The following is a 21,319-nucleotide window of genomic DNA, read 5'->3' on the forward strand; positions in this document are numbered from 1 at the left end:
GTAATGCTTGAGGATATAGTGGAGGGTGATGAGGTAAGAGTAACCTAAGTAGATACTCAGAAAGCTCTTACAGGAAGGAGCAGACCTGGCTCCAAGGAACCGTGATAATAGTTTACAGGGTGCTCAAATAGAGATGCCCCCCTCAGATACTCAACTCAGTGTAGCCAGTACCTGACATCAAGGTGGGTGAGGAGGCAGGCACCTTGCTGAGCAGTGACCAAGCCATGCTTGGTAGCCTTTATTCTCCTTCAGTTCCCTGTGTTACTTCTCGCTGCCCGGGTTCAAGCTTTATCATCTCTCATGTGCTCTCTGGAGAAGCAGGAGGCTGGCAAGGGGCCTGGTAATCAGCTGGCAATGGGGAGGGATTGGACAGACCTGAGCTGGGTTCCCTCTCACTTGTGGGGAGGACAAGATACTGTTACGAGTTAAAAAGTGCTCAGAACAACTGCCTGGAGAAGACTTCTCTAGTGTGTTTGCATGGATCTGAGGAAGTGGAGGTCATACAGCTGTCACCTCAAGCTGGCAGTGGCCTATGCTCCCCATCTACAGCCATGACACGGACCACATTCTGTTTAGTTTTTTTTTCTAGTTGGCTGCTGGCTTGACACCTTCAGTGTGCCCCCATCCCAGAAACATCAGGAATGTCATGTAAAAGTAATCCCACAGAGGCTGGGCATGGGAACAGAGTGGATGCAGTTGGATGGAAATGACTTCTTCCTTCATTCCTGTTTGTCTCACCCCTTGCTGGTCCGGGCAGGGCACAGGCAAAGCAAGGCCAGACATGACAGTACCTCCTTGCTGCGCCACTGCTGCTGCCCTGCCCTGCCCTGCCCTACTTGCTCACTACTGGCATCATCCTGCCTGCTCCCTGCCTGTCTTTACCCATTGCAGCAAAGCTGCTGCCTGATCTCTGTTCCAGGTGGCTCTGACTGTCATGAGGACTTTTTCCCAGGGCACCCAACTGTCAAAGGAGAGACTGAAGTCCAGGCTCCATTGCTGCACATGAAACCAGCACATCATAGCCACTGATTTTCCACACTGTGAGGAAATCCCAGAAGATTTCTTCCTGCAGGACATAGTAGATAGATGCTCCCTTGCAGAAGGAGGCTTGGGGATGTGATGGTTGACCTGGGCTGCAAGGACTCATAGCATCATGGTGTTCATTTGGCATAAGTCACCAAAATGGGTTTCCTCCCTTGCTTACATTAATAAAACAGTCACTTCAGAGTTTTTACACATCCATCACTTTTCACTAGCAACCCTCAGTAAAATTTAGATTATTATGTTGTTTCAGACTGGTTTTGGAGTGGTTAATTCTGCCACAGACACGTCCTCAAGGACTGATGAACTTGTGAGCCACTGAGGTCTGCCTGCAGAAACAGCTTTTTTTGGCTGTTGTTAATGAACATAAAACATCTTCAGAAGGACTTCTGTTGCAGAAACAGACACAAAAGACAGAGGTTTTTCAGTGAAATAAAACTGTTCCGTTGCAGTGTCTGATGAGCACAGCTGGTTATTCATTTCTCCCTTTGCTCACACTTCTGCTTACTCTAAAAGGTAAAACATCTTTGTTAATCATGTTGGTGCAGTTCCTTTTCTCAAGGGTGCTACCGTAGCAAGCACGTAGGTTGCAGTGGGACATTTGCTCTGTGGAGGGTGGTGGGCAGCTGCTCATTCCAGATCAGATCATCCAGATTGCATGTGTTTAGAAAATCAGGGCCTTGGGAAATACATTTTTGGTAGTCTCATGGCATATGGTTTTCAAAGGTCATCTTGAAGCATAGTGGCAGATGACAAGGTGAGAGTAATCTGAGTCAATAAGCAGAGATGACTGAGGAGCAAGCTGTCATGGCCTTGTTTGCACAAGTGGAGTGAGAGGTGGGGCGGCAACAGTGAGATAAAAGGGATAACATGGAGGAGACATAAGGGAAAAGCTTCCTGATGGGGAGGGTTGGTTTTCCAAGAGAGAAGTCAGCCAAGTATGTGGTCTGGGTGAGATCTAAGGGAACTGCTGTTAATGGACCATGCTGCTGGAGCTAACCTTCCTGAGCAGAGGAGTGTCAGCAAGTGGGAAGGACACAGCAGAGATGTTGTGGATGAATTATGTACTTAAGAGCAGAAAGGATTGTGTCTCCTTAAAGGTATGAGTAGATCCTAAAAACTGCTGAATTGGTGGGAACACCATAAATAATTTTATCTCACTTAAAAATACAGTAATGAAAACCAGATAAAACAATCTCAGATGCCAAAACCCACCGCTACACTGTTGCATTTGGGAAACTGTGCTCCTGGTTGTGAGCTGCATTAAGATACAGCAAGTGAAATTAAAAGGAAACCTGTTATAAAAGTGAGTTGGCTCAATCAGCAGAGGCAGGTATATTTAGCAAAGGGAGGTGCAGATATGTGGTGAGTGTGGGCTGGCTGTGCATATGAGATCACCAGGAACCACAGAGGAAAGCCCTGTGAGTCAGCTCCAGGTGTCTGGAGTGTCTTGAGTCTGTTGGGCAGTGTAAGAGGCTCAAAGGAGCTCAGTGTTAATCATTCTGATCTGTCAGGCCTGAAGTGACTAGCATGTCATGCCTTGGATTGAGTTTGAATCCCTAATGGAGAAGGGGACCTAAAAGGCACCTTGTGTCTCTGGGGATTAACTTGTTAGGTGTTTTTATTCTATTTAAAGGTGCTCCTGGATCACCTGCCATCACTTGTGACATTAGGAGTCTCAGGGAAGCTGCTGTGAAATAGTATGAGGGCCCATCCTTCACTGTGCCCTTCTGATGGACTGCTGCCACAAGGCAGGTGGATATGCTGGGATCCTTCTTGTCCTGAAGTGTGCAGGATGTGGAGAACCTCTGCCTCCATATTTCTCTATTCCCTGTAGAAGTGGTCATGTCCTCCTGCAAGGCAAAAGCAAGGAGTGAGGTGGAACTGGCCTTCATGCCTTGTGTAGCTTGTCAGCTACCCTTGAGAAAAAAATGTTATTGAACCTGGGGCTGTGAAGCCTGGCTCTGTCAGCAGCCTCAGACAAACATTTCTCTCTATCTTCACTCCTCATCCTTCTGGCATAAAAATGATACAGTAGGTGAGGCCAAGGATCCATCTAAACTCATTTTATATCTCAGGAGCAAAAGCAGACAAATATATATGATGATTTCCACCTCCACCTAATTTCTATGTCTGGGGATTTCCTGAACTTGATTATTATCTGGTGAATCCAAATCAATCTGCTTTCTGGGCATTTATTCAAGCTGACCTCGGGTCTCTGCATCCCCAGCCCTGCTAGTCATCTGAAGTGAGGCCTGCTTTTGCAGGTTGGCTGGCTGGACCTGGCTTGCAAGCAGGCAGCCCCCATCCATCCTCCCCAGGCTTCCTGTGAGCTCACCCTGTTTCATTTTCTTCCCGGCAAGCCTCCGGCGTGTCCGGACACCCCGGCTCTCCCCAGCCGTCACCACTGCCCTGCCTGTGGAGGCAGCGGCGGCCGGCGAGATGGAGCTGGGCGAGCGGGACTGGCAGGAGAGGTGCGTTCAGGTGCTGCAGCTATATTTTATTTCCCTAAGAGGGTGCATGCAGGAGGTCCTTGGGACGCTGTTGCCTCTCAGACAGTGCCTGTCTCTCGATGGGGCAGGCGCCTGTCTGCGCTCCCTGGGCTGGGCTCTTGCTGTGAGTCAGCCCACGGCACACGCGCTCTTCCTGTTGGGAGTGACTCAGGTAGAGCAGCCGATAAAAAACGCACAGAAAAAAAGGCACCAGGCAGCCGGTGTGTAGCCCCACCGGAACGGGTGCCTGGTGCTCCCCGGCACAAGAAATGGCCGAGTGCTGGCTCCTGACCGTCGCCTGTCTCGCCGCGTTCCTCCTGCCCGCAGCCCTGAGCACACGCAGCGGAGAAGGTGAGGCTTCGAGTAGGGCAGCTGTTCCTGCTCTGATCCCGCCGGCAGATTGGCTCGCAGCTTTCTCCCCGTGCTGGAGAGTGCCGGTAACTGGAAAGTGGCTTGGGTACGCGGCATCCTGCTAGGGCACTCTTCCCCTCCCGCCTTCGGGATTCATACTGGATTTGTAGGTGCTTCTTAGTTTTCCTTCGAGGTTTAATATCCCGTGAGCAGTTAGTTTTGTCACTGGTATCCCCTTTCAATAACTTATTTATATGCAATTAATTGCCTTATTGCTATTGGTATAGACCTTTGCTCTTATGGTGGGATGCAGGTGACAAGCGTCACCCAGGCAGTGGCTGATCTGCCCATCACTGCTGGAACCAAAACCTTCCCCGAGCCTGAAGAAGACCTGGAAGCATCCAGGATCCAGTTTGCTGTAATACCATGGCATTGTTTGGATTTTGTGCAAGTCTGTGGGGCTCACAAGGTGCCCAGCCTTGCCATATCATATGGGAGACAGGAATCTTTTGCGGTCCACAGCTTTAAAAATCAAGCAGGATCCTCTTCACATGCAAATCTCACATAGTGGAGACTGTCATGGAGGGAGATGTAAATATGTTCAGCCCAGTGGTAAAGGTGAAATTCAGCTATCTGAATTTCACCTTTATTGGCCTATAGTCTGGAGATGGGTATGTTTAGCTAAAATCAGGTTTTTGCATGTATTTTGTAAATACTGAGTGATTTAAATTTTTTTTTGGTCTCCAGTACTGATGTTCTGAAATAAGCTTGCTGGGCTTGAAGTTGAATTTTATCCGTTTTAAGTTTGGTGCAATGGGAAAAATAAGTGTTGAATAATGCTTTTGTTTGTATTTTTTCAAAAGAAAAAAACCATACATCTGTTTTCCTTTACATGCTACTTGGGTTAATTATTACATCAGCCTTAATTACATTCAAGTTTTAAAATACTGGTATAGATTCTTCCTCTGCTCCTTCCTGGCAGTGTGTGAGAAACTGCTTTCCCAGGGACTCTTGAACCCTTTTCGTGTGTATGTAAAGCTGATGGTTGATTACAGCTGTGTTTTCATGCTGCAGCAGACTTTGAGTGGGTAACTTAGCCTGCTGATGGAGCCCTGGAAGCCCCAGGCAGGTCTTCCTGCAATGAGAAACCATGAAGCTGGGCAAATGGGAACACCCAGCATTGGAGCAGCAGATGGGACAGCCTTGTTGGTCACTGTCCCAAGAGCTCAGAGCAAGAAATGGCTTGTATTGACGTGGAGCCTTCATTGCATGCAAAGCTCTGTTCTGATGGAAGGAGGAATCTTTGCAGATTGGCTTATGTGTACAGAGCTGTCAGATCCTCACAGACCCAGGGCCACCCTCATTGTCTGGTTTTGTGAATTTAAGGAGACAGTTTAAGAAGCTGCCTGCCTTCTCCTCCAAGCCCTTCTGATGTGAGAATTCATCTCAGCACAGCCATCAAGCATTTTTCATGCTTTATTCTGCGTGTGGGAGCTGGGGGAATGATATCTTGCTGGATGCGTGTCATGGATCTCCTGCATCCTGATGTAGCACAGAAGAGACCCAGCTGCAAAGCTTCTCCTCGATGGAACCTGCTCTTTTCCATGGATGATCTCACAGTAGAGATGCCTCAGGGCACCTGGATACAGAAGTGATCCTGCCTTCAGTTGGTCCTCATCCTCCAGCAGCTCCTTCCTGTTCCACTTCATTATCAATTCCAGTGCCTTGCTCTTGGTAAGGATTAGCCTACCTGAGCTCCTGGTTTTCTGGGAGATGAGTAGGAGCAGACACACCAGTGCAGTGGTAGCCCCAACCTGCCACAGCATCTTAAATGGCTTTGAATCAGCGAGACAGGAATTTGTTCCAGGGCTGGAGAGCTGTTTCCTAAGATGCTGCACCAGTAAAGCAACACTCAAAAAAAGGTTTTCATTCCCTGAGGGAACGGTATTTATGCCTGTAATTTAGCAACACAGTAAATCCTCTGGATTGCTTAGATGAGGGTGATGCATGGGTGGAGTTCAACTCAAAGATCCTTATGGGTCCCTTCCAACTTGAGATCTAGCTGGAGTGTAGAGGGATGGGGAATGGGATCAATCCAAGTGAAATCTTTCTACTGTGAAGGTGAGCACAAGTACTTGAAGAAAGTCTCACACTGCTGCTCTCCATTGGTCCTTTATGTTGTCCATGCCCTTTGATTACTGGTGGTTCTCTCTGAGGCTGGAGTTGCTTTCCCAGACCCTAGAGGCAGGAATTCTGTGCCCACAGGTCCCCTCCCAGCAGGCTAGGGTGGCAGATCTCCTGAGCTTGGTCTTGGTCTCCTGACAGCCAAAATGCAAGGCTGTGCCTGCCAAAGTTGGAAAAATATCTCTCCCTGTTTGCTGGTACATGAGGTCATCTCTCCTCTTGGCAGAGGCTCTACTGAGTGACTCCCTCTGGAATGTGGTTGCTGATGGGTGTGTGAGAGGGCGGTGCCCAGGTGTGAGCACTGAGAGCAGGAGGTTTTGCCTGGTCTCAGGAATCACATATGCCGAGGACAGGGACGTTGTACCCTGGGGCTGAGATGTGCCAGAAGAGAGCTGTGAAGGAGGCTCAGTGTGTATGAGTACAAGGCACTATCTGCATCCATGCAACAGGTTTCTGCCAATTTTTGGACTTCCTGCACCTCCTGTGCTCTCAGATATGATCTGGGCAGGGGTTGGGTAGCTGGGCGTGGCCTTTCTTGTCCCCAGGAGGCCAGCAGAGAGTAGAGCTACCTAGAGGGAGGTCAAGGCTCCCATGACAGCATCAGGGTGTTTTGGAGCAATTCCTCAGCAGGTTTCGTGCCTGAGAACCTGTCTTTTTCCCTTGGGATGTTTCTTTCTCCTGCCTGTCTTTGCCAACTATTCTATCAGCAGTGCCTGCTCTCCTCAGTGATCCTGAGGAACCTGTCTGGAGTAAAGGTCCTCAGGATTAAATGCTCCAGTAATGGCCACTGAGGGATTGCCAAGTAGGTGAGAGGTGGCTTCAAGAGAGCAGCCCGACAAAGCAGTGGAGTGCTGGAGCAGGCACATCTGGTGAGATGCCTGAGTCTGATGTCCAGAGGGATCATCTATCTTGGGTACAGAGGAATGCAGAATCTCATGCCTATTCTTCCTGCCATCCCTCATGCAGCAGTGTGGGCAGCTGTAGCTTTTCTTCACAATGAGGAAGGGTGGGGTGAGGTGACCTGTCCAATCCTACCCAAACCTTTTTTGTTAATCTCTCTCTTGGCTGGCACACTTCTGCCAAACTCCTTGAATCATAGACCACTCCTCATCACCCTGCACTGCAGACCTGGGTGGAGGGACCTGGTCGAGCTTTTCCTACTCAACTTATTCCTGGCTGGGTGAAACAAAGGATAACCTCAGGAAACTTTCCCTTTTCCCCGAAGTCTTCAGTTAGGTTACCCATACTTTTCTCAGGACAAGACCGGGTTTTTTTTTAAACTATCTCTACTTATTCAATGTCCTGGTTGTGTTGCAAGACTTGTGAAAGAATGGAGAACAGCCCTGGCAATGCTGTTGTGTGGATCGTGGCTGCTTGGCTTGGGTTTGTCCCTCCTCAGCAGCGAAATGGGGCATTCCTCCCCAGTGTGGGGATGCAGAGCACGGTGTGGGCACCAGTGGCACTGGGGTGGCTGATGGACACAGACATGGAGACAAACACAGAGATGTGGGGAAGCAGCTCACTGTTAGCAGAGCAGGAAGGGGAGGTTTGTGTCACCCTAAAAATTAAGCCTTCTGATAATGTTTTCATAGTTCCCATGAAAGGCCTGTAAACATAAGTTGTTTACACATTCCTTCTAAGAAACGTCTTTTGATGGACGTTTCACATGACCAGTGTGATTGGGAAGGTGGTAACTTAATTATCCAATCCCTGGTCATCGTTGAGAATCTATAAATACTGGGGTCAGAAAATAAAGTCACAGGTTTTTGTTCTAACACTGAGGGTAGTAGTGTGAATCATTTTGTGTTCTTTAGCGACAGGTTTGCACCACCTGCACCCTGTTCCTTTCCCCTCAGGGTAGGATTGCTGCTGGTGCCTTCATCTCTAGGCATCATCTGGAGGTGTCTCTCTGCTCTCCTCTTCCCAGATTGTGACTGCAATGGGATGTCCAGGCAGTGCATCTTTGACTGGCAGCTCCTGAGAGAGACAGGGAACGGGTACCGTTGCCTCGGCTGCCTGGGCAACACAGAGGGTACCCACTGCGAGCGCTGCAAGGATGGCTTCTTCCGACGGTGGGGGGAGCAATGTTGCCTGCCCTGCCTCTGCCACACCTGGGGTACGTCCACAGCTGCTGTGTGGGGCAAGGAGGCTTAAGGCACCTGCTGAGCACCTGGGCAGGTCACGCTCTGAGCCCCTACATACCAGACCACAGATTTTAAGACTCGCCTCTGAAGTAAACACAAACTCACAGAATTATTTGGGTTGGAATGTACCCATCCCAACCTCTCCCTCCTGTTTTTCTGCAGGTTCCCTCAGCCCACAGTGCGACAGCGATGGCCGGTGCAGCTGCAAACCTGGAGTGATGGGGGACAAATGTGACCGGTGCCAACTGGGCTTCGAGTCTCTGTCTGAGGCAGGGTGCTGGAGGAGCGGGCAGTGAGTGCTGGCCACCATCAGTGGCATGTAGCCAACAGGAGGGCCAGCCTCCAAAGTTCTCCTGGGGCCTATGCTGGCTGAAAACACCCCCTGCAAAGGCAGAGTTGGTTTCATGGCATCTCATGGACAACCTTAAGCCAACCATGCTGGCAAGAGTGGGCTTGAGTGGTTGGAGGTTGGACCTCCATGCTAACTTGCAGGGCTTGGTGTCCTGTAACACCATCAAAATCTGAACTTAGCCACTCTCTGAGATGATGGTTTCATTACGCAGATAATGCCCCAAAAAGCAACATGTAAAACAAAACCTGCCCATTTGTGGGGTTGCCTCATGTTGGTGCCACTCATAAGGAGATGCACATGCAAAAATCAACCACTTCATGAAGCCCTGTTTAAACACCCTTAGAAAAGTTTCTGATCTGACTTTCTCAGCTGTGTCTTCTTCTTCCTCACCTCATCCTGCCATTGCTCCTTTGAGACTGCTGGCAGGCAAAGGGTGTTAGCAAAAGACAGCTGCCTGCAGTCCTGCTGCTGGGCCTGGCCTCCTGCCTAAGCCTCCCTGGGATGCTGCTTGGTGGAGCTCAGCCAAGGTCTATAAAATTCATCCAGGGTTTATTAAGCTCAGTGGAGCTTCACTTTGCACTTGTGAGTCTGATGCTCTCGGATGCCCTGGAGCAGTAGCAATGGGCACTGGCTCAGCGTGGCACCCACAGTGCTGCAGATTTTGGAAAAAGGTGGCTATGAAGTTTATTTCCCTACTTCTTGCATTGTAATGGTAGCTGGGAGGGTTATCCACTGTCTTGCATAGAAGTGGGAAGCACTGAGCTCCCAGGCCAAGCTGGAAATCCAGGTAGAGGTTCCTGCTGTCCCTTTGCAGGAGTCTGCAGTGTGAGTGTGACCCAGCAGGCAGCATGGGAGCCTGTCAATCTGGCCTCTGTGTCTGCAAGGAGAGCACCACTGGAGAGCGGTGCCAGAGGTGAGTATCAGGAGGATATGCTGGACACAGCTTGGCACAGCCTTCTCTCTGCAGTTGGTTCCTTGGAAGTTCATCAAGTCTTAGAATGGTTTGGGTTGGAAAGGATGTTAGAGCTCATCTCATTCCACTCCCTGCCATGGGCAGGTATCAGCGATGAAGAGAGACGAGGACAACTAACTCTGATCAGAATCCAAATTTACTGTGGGCTACGTAAGCTTATATACCATTCTAGGAAAGCTAGTAATTTTTTACTACAACGATTGGGTTAAACATCATACAAACATACTAGCATACATGCATATTTCAACATTGATTCAATCTTCTCCCTGTCACCAGGCTTAATTCAATCTTCTAGCAATCTTCAAAGCTCTGTTTGTTCCTGCCAAGGCATTCTGACTATAGATCTCTCATGCTAGTCAAGTCCAAGGTACTTTCTGATTTAACCACAGGCAGGGACACCTTCCACTACCCCAGATTGGTCCAAGCCCCATCTAACCTGGCCTTGGACACTTCCAGGGATGTGGCAGCTACAGCTTCTCTGGGCAACCTGGGCCAGTCCCTCACCACCCTCTCAAGACAGTTTCTTCCCAGTTTTCAATCTAGCCCTGCCCTCTGTCAAGTTGAAGACATTGCACACACCCATCTTGCTATTTCACCCAGTGATGACCTCGAACCCCGCTGATGGGCTGTATGGCATCAGAGGGATGGTTGTGTGGGCCGGTAAAAGGAGAAAACTACATGAACATTGTCACCTTCTTGCATTTTCCCAGGTGCAAGCAACACTTCTATAACCTGGATGCCAGAAATCCTGCAGGATGCTCCCCCTGCTTCTGCTATGGGCACTCAGTCACTTGTATCAGTGCAGACAACCACAGTGTCCACAACATCACCTCTACCTTCCAGCAAGGTGAAGCCCAAGCAGGACATCCCCATGGCTCCTGGGCATGTTTACCATCCCTTCTCTTCAGTGGGCTGGAGGAACCACATGGTTACTGGAATCCTAGAAACACCTTCCCTGTCCATGCTGACTGCTCCTTGTTTGTGCTCCAGGTACTGAGGGCTGGCGAGGTGTTCATGAAAGTGGCTCCCCAGCCCAGCTCCAGTGGTCCCCACGCCACCAGGATGTCTTCATAGCAGCAAGGAGATCAGAGCCAATATACTTTGTGGCACCTGGTAGGTGCCACATCAGTGGCTGGCAAAGTGAACCCTTTGCTTGGTCTGATCCCATGAACTGACCCTTTAGGAAGAAAGAAAGATTTTAAGTCTTTTATTTTCCCTTTGCAGCAAAATTCCTTGGGAACCAGCAGCTGAGCTATGGCCAGATGCTCTCCTTTGATTACCGCCTGGACCGAGGGGGACAGCAGCCATCTCCACATGATGTGGTCCTAGAAGGACATGGCCTGAGAGTCACTGCTCCCTTCTTGCCCCAGGGAAAGGTCCTGCCCTGTGGCATCAGCCAGATGTACACATTCAGGTAAGCTGGGCAGGGGGAGCAAGAATGGTTGTGGTTTAAAAGAGGTCCTGTGTTCAGCTATGGTCCCTTGGAGGTGGCAAATGGCTGCCTGGTTTGGGCTAGATGCATCTCAGGTGCTTCTGTCCTGGATAAGAAAGTTGCTTTGTGAGAGGGGCAGCAGAAAATGTGGCTTGAGTTTGGGTTGGGTTCTCAGCTCTGGATCAGTTGCGTGCATGGAAGTCATTGCCCAAAGGCTTGAGCTCCCGGGAGAGAGATGGGTGAAGGCTGTTGTGTTTTTTGGAGGAGGCATCTCATTTTTTTGAAATCAGTTCCACTTCCCCCCTCTCCCATGGCAGGCTGGATGAGCACCCAAGCAGCAAGTGGAGCCCAAGACTGAATCATTTTGAATTTCGCAGGCTGCTGGGAAACCTGACAGCCCTCTGGATCCGAGCCACCTTTGGGGAATACAGTAAGTGCAGAGAGAGCTTGCAAGGTCGGCTTCTCCTAGTTGTTGGAGACAACAAGTCTCTGGATGGATACACCTTTGCTAAAATTTATTAAAACATAAAAATAGTAAGTGCTCCAAGGGGGCAAAATTAAATAGCAAAGAGATTGAGCGGGATCGTAACTGCTTTGGCTGCCCATGGGCATTGCAATAGAATGTGCGACCTGTGCAGGTCCCGGCTGTGGGAGTCGTTCAGGCGGAGCTGCTGGTCCCCGCGGGTGACTGGCTGTACTTCCCTCCAGGCACCGGCTACATCGATAATGTCACCCTGGTGTCAGCACGGCCCGTTCCCGGCGCCCCCGCCCCGTGGGTGGAGCGCTGCCAGTGCCCGGCGGCGTACCGGGGGCAATTCTGCGAGAGCTGTGCCCCTGGCTACCGCAGAAACGCCCCCGGCCAGGGGCCCTTCAGCGTCTGCGTGCCCTGCAATTGCCAGGGGGGAGGAATTTGTGATCCTGACACCGGTAAGAGAAGCGACCGCGACACCCTGCTTGTAGGCTGTATGGGAATTCAGGGAAGCTGCCTGTCTCCCGAGAATACAGCTGTGGGGTGTCGAGAGCACTGACTTCACAGAAATTTCTTCACGGAAGGGGTCATTAGATATTGTAAGGGGCTGCCCAGGGAGGTGGTGGAGTCATCATTCCTGGATGTGTCCAGGGAAGGAGTGGACATGTCACTTTGTGCTCCGGGCTGGTTTAAAAGGTGGGGATCTGCTACAGGTTGGATTAATGATTCTGCGATTCTGTTTCTCATCTGTGATTCTGAGATTCTGTGATTCTGAGATTCTGTCTGTGATCGTGATTCTGTGTCTTGGGTTTGAAATGTGGGGACCATCCAAGACAAAACTACCCAGAGCCTAGAAGCACTGTAGGAACTCTTTGGAACAAATTGGATGCATGTTGGAGAGAACAAACATCTGCTACCCAGATAGCAATATTTATTCACTTCTGACTTCTTATTTGAAAGTTAAGCATGGCAATGCCTCAGGTTGGACAGAGCTTGAGCAACCTGGTTTAGTTGAAGAAGTCCTTCCAATGCTAACCATTTCATGATTTTATGTAGTGCATGATGTGGGTATGATGAGGATCTGGAGAGATCTTGTAGAGGTTGCTGGACCATGGGTGCTTGTGTTGCTGAGGCTGGAGTGGTGGAGGATGTCTCACCAGGAATGTGAGTAAATGCCCTAAGCCCTTTCCTTGCTCCTCCAGGTGAATGCTACTCAGGAGATGAAAATGTGGGCAATGGTGTCAGCTGCCCCTTTGGCTCCTACCGGGATGCCCAGCAGCCATACAGCTGCAGGACCTGCCCCTGCAGGCTCGGCCAGGGCTGCTCCGTGGGGCCAGGCAGCGAGGAGGTTGTCTGTGATGACTGCCCTCCTGGAGCTGTTGGTAATACCCTTCTTGTTTCTGCTCTGCCTTTTTCCACAGGCATACTTGGAGCTGGGTAGTTCAACACCATAGTCTCAGCCCAGCTTACCTGTGACCCTGCCACTCTTGCTTGCAGTGGGGTGTTTGAGCCCCAAGGGTTGGGTAAACACACCTTGTCATGCTCTGGGAAAAGTTCTCATCTAAATGTAACATGGATGGAGAAAGGATGGGTAGGAGAGGGAGGGGAACAAAAAACAAGGAAAAAAACAAATAGGAAACAACTTATAGAAGGTCATTTGTGGCACCCAGCTTTTGAGAGCGTGTGTGGGCCATTGGCCATGGTGGTGATGACAGCAGACCAGCTGTTGTGCCAACCCTGATGGGGCTGAACACCCTCATTTCTGTGGGGCACAAGCAGCAAGTCAGCCTCTGCCTCCTGGGCACAAGCATTAACTTCTGCTCGTCTCTCCTTTCCCAGGTGCCAATTGTGAGTACTGTGCCGATGGCTATTTTGGAGATCCAGCAGCTTCCCAGCCCTGCCAGCTGTGCCAGTGCAATGGCAATGTGGAGCCCAATGCTGTGGGCAACTGCGACCGCCGGACCGGCGAGTGCCTCAAGTGCCTCTACAACACCACTGGCTTCTACTGCGACCGCTGCAAGGATGGCTTTTTTGGGAACCCCCTAGCCCCTGACCCTGCTCACAAGTGCAGAGGTGAGATCCAGGTGCTGTCTGAGCTGGGGATGAGTAAGAAAACTGATGACTGACTATGGAGTGGTTTGATGGGAAGGAGGATGCTGGAAAGTGGGAATGGTGAGCAGGAACCAAAGCACGGGGCTAAATGGTAGGAGGAAAGCAGGGAGAGATGTACTGTGGCTTGAGGTGGTGCCAGCCCTCCCTGAATCTGTATCACTGTGACCTGCAGCCTGTGCCTGTGACTCAGTTGGTGCCGAGCCCGTGAAGTGCAGGAGTGACGGGAGCTGCCTCTGCAAACCTGGCTTTGAGGGTCCCCGCTGTGAAGACAGTGAGTGCCCAGCTTGCTATGGCCACGTGAAAGTGCAGGTGAGCATCTGTGCCAGCCCCAGGGCCACTAAGCAGCAAGAACTGCAGTGATTTTCTCACCCTTGGTGTCTTCTCCTGTCTTCCTCAAGCATCTACTCCTGGTGCAAGTGAAATGTGAATTCAAACCTTAGCTTTGTACCTGATTCAACTGATCCTTTGTGCCACATCTTAAAATGAGCCTTCATTTTGGTCTCTGCTTTTGGTCCTGACTGTGGTCCTGGTTCCCACCCCTGCAGATTTAGTGTCCTGCTGGCTGATGGCCTAGTCTGTGATTGCAGGTGGAGCTGTATCTGCAGCAGCTGGTCGAGCTGGAGCTGCTTTTGTCAGAGGTGCAAGCTGGCAGTGGGACCGAGAGTCAAGAGCTGGAGGGGAGGATGCTGGTGGCTGAGGAGATGCTGCAGACCATCCTTAGGGAAACCCTGAGCCTGCAAGGTACCACCTTCCCACTGCCCGTGGATGTGGCCAAGTGGGCTGTATCAGAGAGGGTTTTGCTGCCTGGGCCTTTCATTTGCTGGGCATAGCAACGAGTTTCTCTTCAGCCTTTCTCTTTCCTTCTCGCCAGCCTCTGGCAGATCTATGGAAGGACGTGTGACCCAGATGAAGGGGCAAGGGTCCAGCTCCCAGAGTCGCTTGGATGAGATCAAGGCAGCCATGGAGACACTGAGGTCTTTGGGGAACCTGTATGAGAGGCAGGTGCAGGAAACCCGTCAGCTGCTGGAGAGAGCCAGGCTGGACCTGGAACACAGTGGTGCTACTCTCCGTTGGGTGGTAAGAGCATCCCATGTGACATGCTCCTAGTCTAGCTCAGGGCTGCAAAAAAAATCAACAGAGAAAGCAAGGATTTGCTTTCTTGCATCTGACAAGATGTTGTTTTGTGAATGAATGTAGGTGTTTTGGTTGTCCTTTCTTTGGAGTCAGGACCTTGAGAGGAGCTGGTAGGGGTCTTTGGGGGTTGTGGAGGTTTAATATGCTGTAGTTGCCTCTTTCACTGCCAAACTGGATGGAGAGCAGGGAAGAGCACTCACACCTCTCTTCCTTCCTCCTTCCTCAGACCATTCCTGTTTCAAGCTTTCCTGGGGGTTTGAATCAGTTTTTGCTGCTGGCACAGGAGGCTCTGAGACTGGCCGACAGGTGAGGTGCTGCCACTGTTAGCCAAAAGAGAGGAGAGGAGGACTGTGATCCTGCTAGGTGCCCAGAAGGTCCTTTTTGGAGGGTTCTGGTTGACATCTGCCAGCACTGGAGCAGGGGAAGATGCAGCTGTTGGGCTGTCTTTGCTGCCCTATAGAGTTGTCCTCAGCTGTCTTTTGGGATGTAATAGTATGTGATTTAGAAGCATCTTTGATGCAAGAGCTTTGCCCTTGGATGTCCAGTTGGAACAGAGAGCTTCTGCCCTCCCCAATGCTCCTCTATCCTTGGGAAATGCAAGAGGAAGAAGCAATATATGGGTCCCCTTCACAGACATGCTGTGTTTCCCAAGGGGGTGTGATCCAGCATCAGTGAATGATGAGTAAAGGAAGTTGGTGGAGAAAACTTGGGTAGGAACCATTTCTGACAAGCCTCCTCTGTGCTCTGCAGCCACACACAAGCAGCCAATGCCATTGACCAAGCTGCAAAGGTGGCACGGGAAGATGCGCGGCAGGCACTGGAGCTGCTGCGTGCAGCTGCTGGTGGAGAGGCCACCTTGGGCTCCCTGCCAGGACTGCCCAGGAGGTGAGTGCAGGCTGCCTTGGCCCGAGTGTCAGGTGTGGAGATGCGAGGGAGGAGGGGGATGGGCAAGAATCCAGGCCTCTTTCCCTCTCTCCCCATCTGAGCTGCAGAAATGTGCAGTTGGAGGCAGGGAATTCACTGGCATGTCTTAGGGGTGGAGATGGAAGGCTGGCAGCTCTGTGGAGCATTTGCTTCCCACATCACAGCCCTCAATGCTCCTGGGGTCCTGACTGTGGATGGGCAAAGGGGTTTAACACCGCATGTGTGAACAGGCTTCTGGGGATGATTTCCACATGTGGTTTAAAATCTGGGCTGGGTTTAGTCCAAGGGTGAATTTAAGCCCATGGTGGTTCCTTTGGTTAGACTTGGCCTCTTCAGAGCCCACCATGGTGGGCTTGCACACCATGGGTGGAATGTTAGCAGCAGCCCTGTAGGAAGTTAGAAAGTTGAACAGGGATGTGCAGGAAAAAACATACAGTGGTAGGGCAGGAATTAGCAGAGCCACCACGGAGCCCCTGTGAGGGTTCAGCTGAGTGAAACAACCCCTGATTTTGGACTGTAAGGTTTTTGGGAGTACAGAGCCAGCAGATGCCCTGCTCATTGGAGGGACTGGGATACAGGGAATGTTTGCAATTGTCTTTTTATGTGTGATAAATCTGCATGGGGCTTTGGAGAATGTGAACAAGTCAACTGAGGTGAAAGGCTGGCATCTTGGCTGGTATCAGGCTCTCCAATCTCACATCTGTACAGGTACAAGGAGCTCAAGTCACTGGCTGGAGGCCTGAAGGCTGATGCTGATGGAATGGCCTTCAAGGCAGACACAGCTTATCAGGACAGCCTAGTGCTCCTCAGCTCCCTGTCCCGCCTGACAGAGATGGACATCAGGTCCTTTAAGGTGAGGGCTTTGTGCCTGTCAGACCAGGAGATCCCCTTTCACTCTTCCTGATGCCCTTCCTGTTTATCCTACCACCAGCTCAGCCCTTCCCAGGGCTCCATCCCTGTTGGAGAGCCACTAGTCATCTTCCTACCCTTTTTCCCCTTTTGCTTCTGGTTGGTTCCTGGTGGGCACTGGGGAGATTCTAGGGCCCCCACTGTGTCTCTGTTTCAGGAGGAAGCCTCAAGGCTGAAGAAGGACACAAGTACCCTGCTGGGCCTGGTGGACACCTCCTTGGCCCAGTACCGGGGCCTGCAGAACCACATGGGCCAGTGGGAGGAGGAGGCCAAGCAGCTGCTACAAGGGCAAGAGGGCAAGAAAGTGGTAAGAGATTGGCTGGCAAGGGATCATCTCCATCAGGAGCTGCAGCCTTGGGGGGATGCCTTTGGTCCCACCACTGTCCTTGCCCAGCTGTCAAAGGCAGCTCTGCCTGCCTGGTACCCCTTCCTTGGGGCTGGTCTTCAGACCTCAGTGTGTGGAGGGAGCTGCTGGTGCAGGGTCTCACCTGCACATCTCCTCCATATAAGGCAGGTTGAAGACCTGATCCTGAAAAGAGCTAAGATGACTCAGGATATAGCTGAAGCTGGTTGAGGAGCACCGGCACAAGCTTCTGACGACAGATCAGCCTGTGGGAATCTTGATTAAGGGGCAAGAACAAACATTTGGGAACAGACTGTTGGGTCTCTTCTAGCCCAGCTCCTCCCAGACTGCTCTGGGACCATGTGATGCTCCCATACTGTGTCCTTCACCTACTTTTTGTGTCCCTTGGTACATTGCAGAAGCTGACACAGCTGCTGTCCCGAGCCACCCTTGCCAGGAGCACAGCCCTGCAAGCCATGAGTGCTGGCAACGCCACCTTCTATGAGGTGGAGCAGATCCTCAAGAGCCTCAAGGGTAGCGTCCTAGAAACCCTTCCTTTTCCTTTTCATGTGGGAACTCACAAAGGTAGTATAGCTTCATTTCCACATGCATTTCTTCCAGAGTTCAACCTGCAAGCAGATGACAAGAGGAGGGAAGCCAAAGATGACATGAGGAGGCTTCCCATTATTAGCAGCATGGTGACCACTGCCAGGGAGAAGACAGACCAAGCCAAAGGGATAGTGGATAGCGCTGCTTCTGAGTCAAAGGCAGGCAGCAGTGTGGTAGGAGAAGTGAAGGAAATCGTCATGGGGATCCAAGAGGTGAGAACAGACTCTAGTGCTATTGTTGTCAGAAAAGGATTTGGAAGGGGAAAAACATGGAAGAAAACAAGATGGTTAGCAACCTCATGGTGGACCTGATGGATTGATTTTTGAGCTGAAGTTTCTCTACAGTGGATCCTGCAGATACCAGTTTGGCTGTAGATGATCTCTACAGGCACATTCCTTCCATGAGGATCTCTGTGGCGTCTCACTGTAGACACCTTTCAGTAACCAAAGGGATTTTTTCACTCCTACAGCCAGAGTCACTGGCAGACTCTGGGTTTTTGTGGGATCACCTCCCAGATGTGTGTTGTAATTCCCCAGGGATTGCTGATGTGTGAAGGAGGGATTGAGCAATGGACATAGAAACAACTCTCTGGAGCAATTGGTGGGAGAACATGAGGACAGCTTGTGATACTTTTTGGTCCCTTCTTTCTACCAGTTCCCTATTCCAGTGCACCCAAAATGATTTTGGCTGTGCTCTGCCTGACTGAAAGTGCCTTTTCCTATATGCAATACCTAGGAGATTGCCCAGCTGAAAGGGGAAGCCAACAAGACAGCTGACGGCGTCCTCGCCCTGGAGAAGGCAGTGGCCACCCTGCAACATGAGGCCAAGGAAGGGGATGATGCATTTGAGAGGAAACTCTTGGAGGTTGAGGCAGATGCTGCTGTAATAGAGAAAGTGGGTCCCCATCTCCCTTTCCTTGTCTCCTTCCCTGTTGACTTCAGGGCTTGATTTCACCTTACAGATACTGCCTTTCTTCCTTCAGACAGCTCAGGAAACTCAAAGGGTCCATGACAAGGCTGGCCAGGCAGGGGGAGCTGTGCAGCAGATGCTGAGCACCCTGGAAGAGCTGCTGCATCTCATGAGTAGGTTTTGCAATGCCACTTGCATTTGCATCCACTTGGACAGAAACAGATCCCCACTGGGGTCTAGTCAGGGCTTCTGGAAGTTTAGTGGGAAGCTAAATTATGTGCTGCCTGTGAACAGGCTGGGCAGCAGGGTAGAGAAGAAGTATCTAGAAAGATCAAGTCCTCATCCTTCATGCATGCTTTCCTATTCCTTGTTTTCTTTCTGTGCAAAAGACCAGCCTGGTGCTATGGATGAGGATGGCCTGAGGCAGCTTGAGGCAAACTTCAGGAAAGCCAAAAACAGAAGCAAGCAGCTGAAGGTGGAGATGTCAGAGCTGGAGCAGACAACTGCACTGCAGAAGGACCGGGTGCGCATGCTGGAGAGCGGCATTGATGACATCCTGTCTGATATTAAGAACCTGGAGGATATCCAGAATAGTCTTCCTCCAGGCTGTTATAACACAAAAGCCATTGAATTACCATGAACCAGTTCTGGAAAGGCTGCAGCACCTGCCATGCTGAAGGCAAGAGGGCTTCCCTAAATCTGGCAGAACTGTCTGTGTTTGGTTGTGTCGAACTCATCCTTGCCCTCAGGATCAGTGTGGCAGATGAAGTTCACAATGTCCCGCTGCCCCTGGAAAGTCCCTAATTTTTCAAAGTGCTCCGTCCCTTGCTCATGGGAGGAAGGAAACTCCTGGTTTGTGAAGGTGCGACTGTCTGAAGAACAGCCCATTCCTACAATATATCTCAGAGGTGCAGGGTTAGATGTCAGCCTCGTGAGTTTGCATAGTTTAGACCCCGAAGCTCATAACAGAGGTTCTCCGTCACCTGTGGGTACCCTGTCCTGGTATGGCACACACAGAAGGACTAGGGTCTCTGTCCATACTTTTGACACTGCTACCACTAGCTCCTCCTCCTGTTCTCCATGGAGTTTCCTCGCCTTCAGCAGCTCAGAAGACAGGGAGCAAGCAGCATGAGAGGCTTCTGGGGGAGATGAGTTCTGAGTTGTGGCACTGGTGATGTGCTTGAAGACAACTTCATGTGGTTGTCTCTTCCCAGGCTGGCAGTCTCCCCCCTTGCTGGGAGTGGTGCTGGCATGCTGTGGTTCCTGTACCTGAGAACCTGAGAACCCTGTCCCATCCTGCTGCAGTGCCTGTAACCTGATTTCATTAGTTCAAAAATATTGAAGATGTCTTGAATGTGTCTCCACCTCTGGTTTGGTGCTGCCTGTCCTCCCTCCCTCCCTTACAGTTCAGTATGTTTCTCAGGAGCCACCATCACTACTAAGGTAGCTCTCCACAGGGGTTCCCCACTGCTCATCTCAGCAGAGCTTGGATGAGTCAAAGACCACAGTTCTCCCTTCACCCTTCACTGCAGCTTTCATGTGGGTCTAGCTGCATTCTAACACTGCTCCCACCTTCCTTCAGATGCCATGCAGGGGAAAAATGCTTCAGGGGAGGTAAGTGTCACCAGATGCTGGAAGCTCTGCTGAAGCCCCTGCCTTGCATGGTGGTGAAAGAGGAGATCCCAGATGGAGAAGGACACTGGGGATTCACTCACCCCTCCTTATCTCTCAAGTCTCTGATAAAGTGGTATCTGAAAAAGTAGATAAAGTGCTTTTGCTTCATGATATACTGAGTATTATGCCTGCTTTACACTTTTATTTAAGCGAGATGTATTTTAGCCCCTGGCATATGTCCTTTCTCCTGTTGTACAGCATAAGGACAGCTATTAGGGATCTGTTTTAACATGAGTTGGATTTTTTGAAAGGTAGGAGGTCAATAAATGATCAATACGCTTGGCTAGATCTTGCCTACTGTTTTATTTTTTCAGGCTTCCTCATTTGGGGTTATTTGGCCATGGGTTATCCCAGCAGTGAAGGCATTTGCTCTCTTGTTCTAACTTAGTCTTAGGGCTGTTTTAAAATCACACCAGTAACATCTCTGTTTTGTTTTGTTTATTACATAATTTAAACATTTTGCTGATAAAGTTGGTTGTTTTTTTTTTTTCTCAATGACCATTTTTTCATATAGCAACAGAAAAAAAAAAAAGACTCCAAAACTTTTGACAAAGGTGAAATTGGTGGCATGGCAACTTCCCTTGGGAAAGCTGGAAAGGGCAACCCCTTTCCCTCCCCTTTTATTTATTTTCTTTCCCCAAAAGACATTTGAAGTTCATTTCACTTTCAGCAAATTGACTGTTAAAAAGTGGAGGTTCAAAGACCAAAACCCACAAGCTTCTTCCCACACTTCCCCTGCACCCTGTAAACCCCCATCCTCACCTCCCCAGCAGTCACATGGATCATCTCAGATGATTATTTTCTCCCCGTGCTCACCCAAAGACATTTTTCCAAACCAGTCCCAGAGCTGAAGGCCCCATTACAAACCCCCATCCCTCCCCACCATGCTGTGAGTTTTACTGAGCGGATACACAAAGATAAGAGCAGTAGGACAGAACAAATTCATTGTCCCCACCACAGCTAAGCTTTGCCATCCCAAGCACGTGGATCAGGAGGCCATGGCATTCCCACATCCCCTTCTGCATATCAGAGGGAGTGAGGGAGCACCAGAGGTGCCTCTTAGACATGACCCCTTTCCCCCTTCCCCTTTCCCCTTTCCCTTTTTCTCTCCTCTCCTCTCCTCTCCTCTCCTCTCCTCTCCTCTCCTCTCCTCTCCTCTCCTCTCCTCTCCTCTCCTCTCCTCTCCTCTCCTCTCCTCTCCTCTCCTCTCCTCTCCTCTCCTCTCCTCTCCTCTCCTCTCCTCTCCTCTCCTCTCCTCTCCTCTCCT

At 50.5% G+C, this 21,319-nt stretch overlaps 1 protein-coding gene across 13 annotated transcripts; it reads left to right on the forward strand.

Annotated features, from left to right (window-relative positions):
• Nucleotides 1-3,692: 3,692 nt before the first annotated feature.
• On the forward strand, nucleotides 3,693-20,338 carry LAMC2 (laminin subunit gamma 2). Of its 13 annotated transcripts, XM_086842697.1 has the most exons (25): nucleotides 5,571-5,806; nucleotides 6,779-6,937; nucleotides 7,996-8,184; nucleotides 8,375-8,504; nucleotides 9,379-9,477; nucleotides 10,248-10,384; nucleotides 10,528-10,650; nucleotides 10,762-10,951; nucleotides 11,287-11,399; nucleotides 11,678-11,896; nucleotides 12,641-12,820; nucleotides 13,278-13,511; nucleotides 13,723-13,859; nucleotides 14,138-14,291; nucleotides 14,422-14,627; nucleotides 14,911-14,990; nucleotides 15,435-15,569; nucleotides 16,317-16,461; nucleotides 16,675-16,824; nucleotides 17,280-17,394; nucleotides 17,482-17,681; nucleotides 18,205-18,363; nucleotides 18,452-18,551; nucleotides 18,768-18,901; nucleotides 19,961-20,338. In XM_086842697.1, the coding sequence occupies exons 3-25, from the start codon at nucleotides 8,013-8,015 to the stop codon at nucleotides 19,994-19,996; spliced, it is 3,348 nt and encodes a 1,115-aa protein (XP_086698823.1). In that variant the 5' UTR covers nucleotides 5,571-5,806; nucleotides 6,779-6,937; nucleotides 7,996-8,012; the 3' UTR covers nucleotides 19,997-20,338. The 13 variants fall into 13 exon arrangements, 12 of the variants coding, with proteins under 12 accessions (XP_086698816.1, XP_086698815.1, XP_086698817.1 ...); XM_086842690.1 differs by lacking the exons at nucleotides 5,571-5,806; nucleotides 6,779-6,937 and adding an exon at nucleotides 3,693-3,884; XM_086842689.1 differs by lacking the exons at nucleotides 5,571-5,806; nucleotides 6,779-6,937 and adding an exon at nucleotides 3,693-3,884 and having other exon boundaries at nucleotides 18,768-19,057; nucleotides 19,961-20,163.
• The last annotated feature ends 981 nt before the right edge of the window (nucleotides 20,339-21,319 follow it).

This window comes from Cyanistes caeruleus, chromosome 9 (genome assembly GCF_971803275.1).
Source record: "Cyanistes caeruleus chromosome 9, bCyaCae1.hap1.1, whole genome shotgun sequence".
In the NCBI taxonomy this organism is placed as follows: domain Eukaryota; kingdom Metazoa; phylum Chordata; class Aves; order Passeriformes; family Paridae; genus Cyanistes; species Cyanistes caeruleus.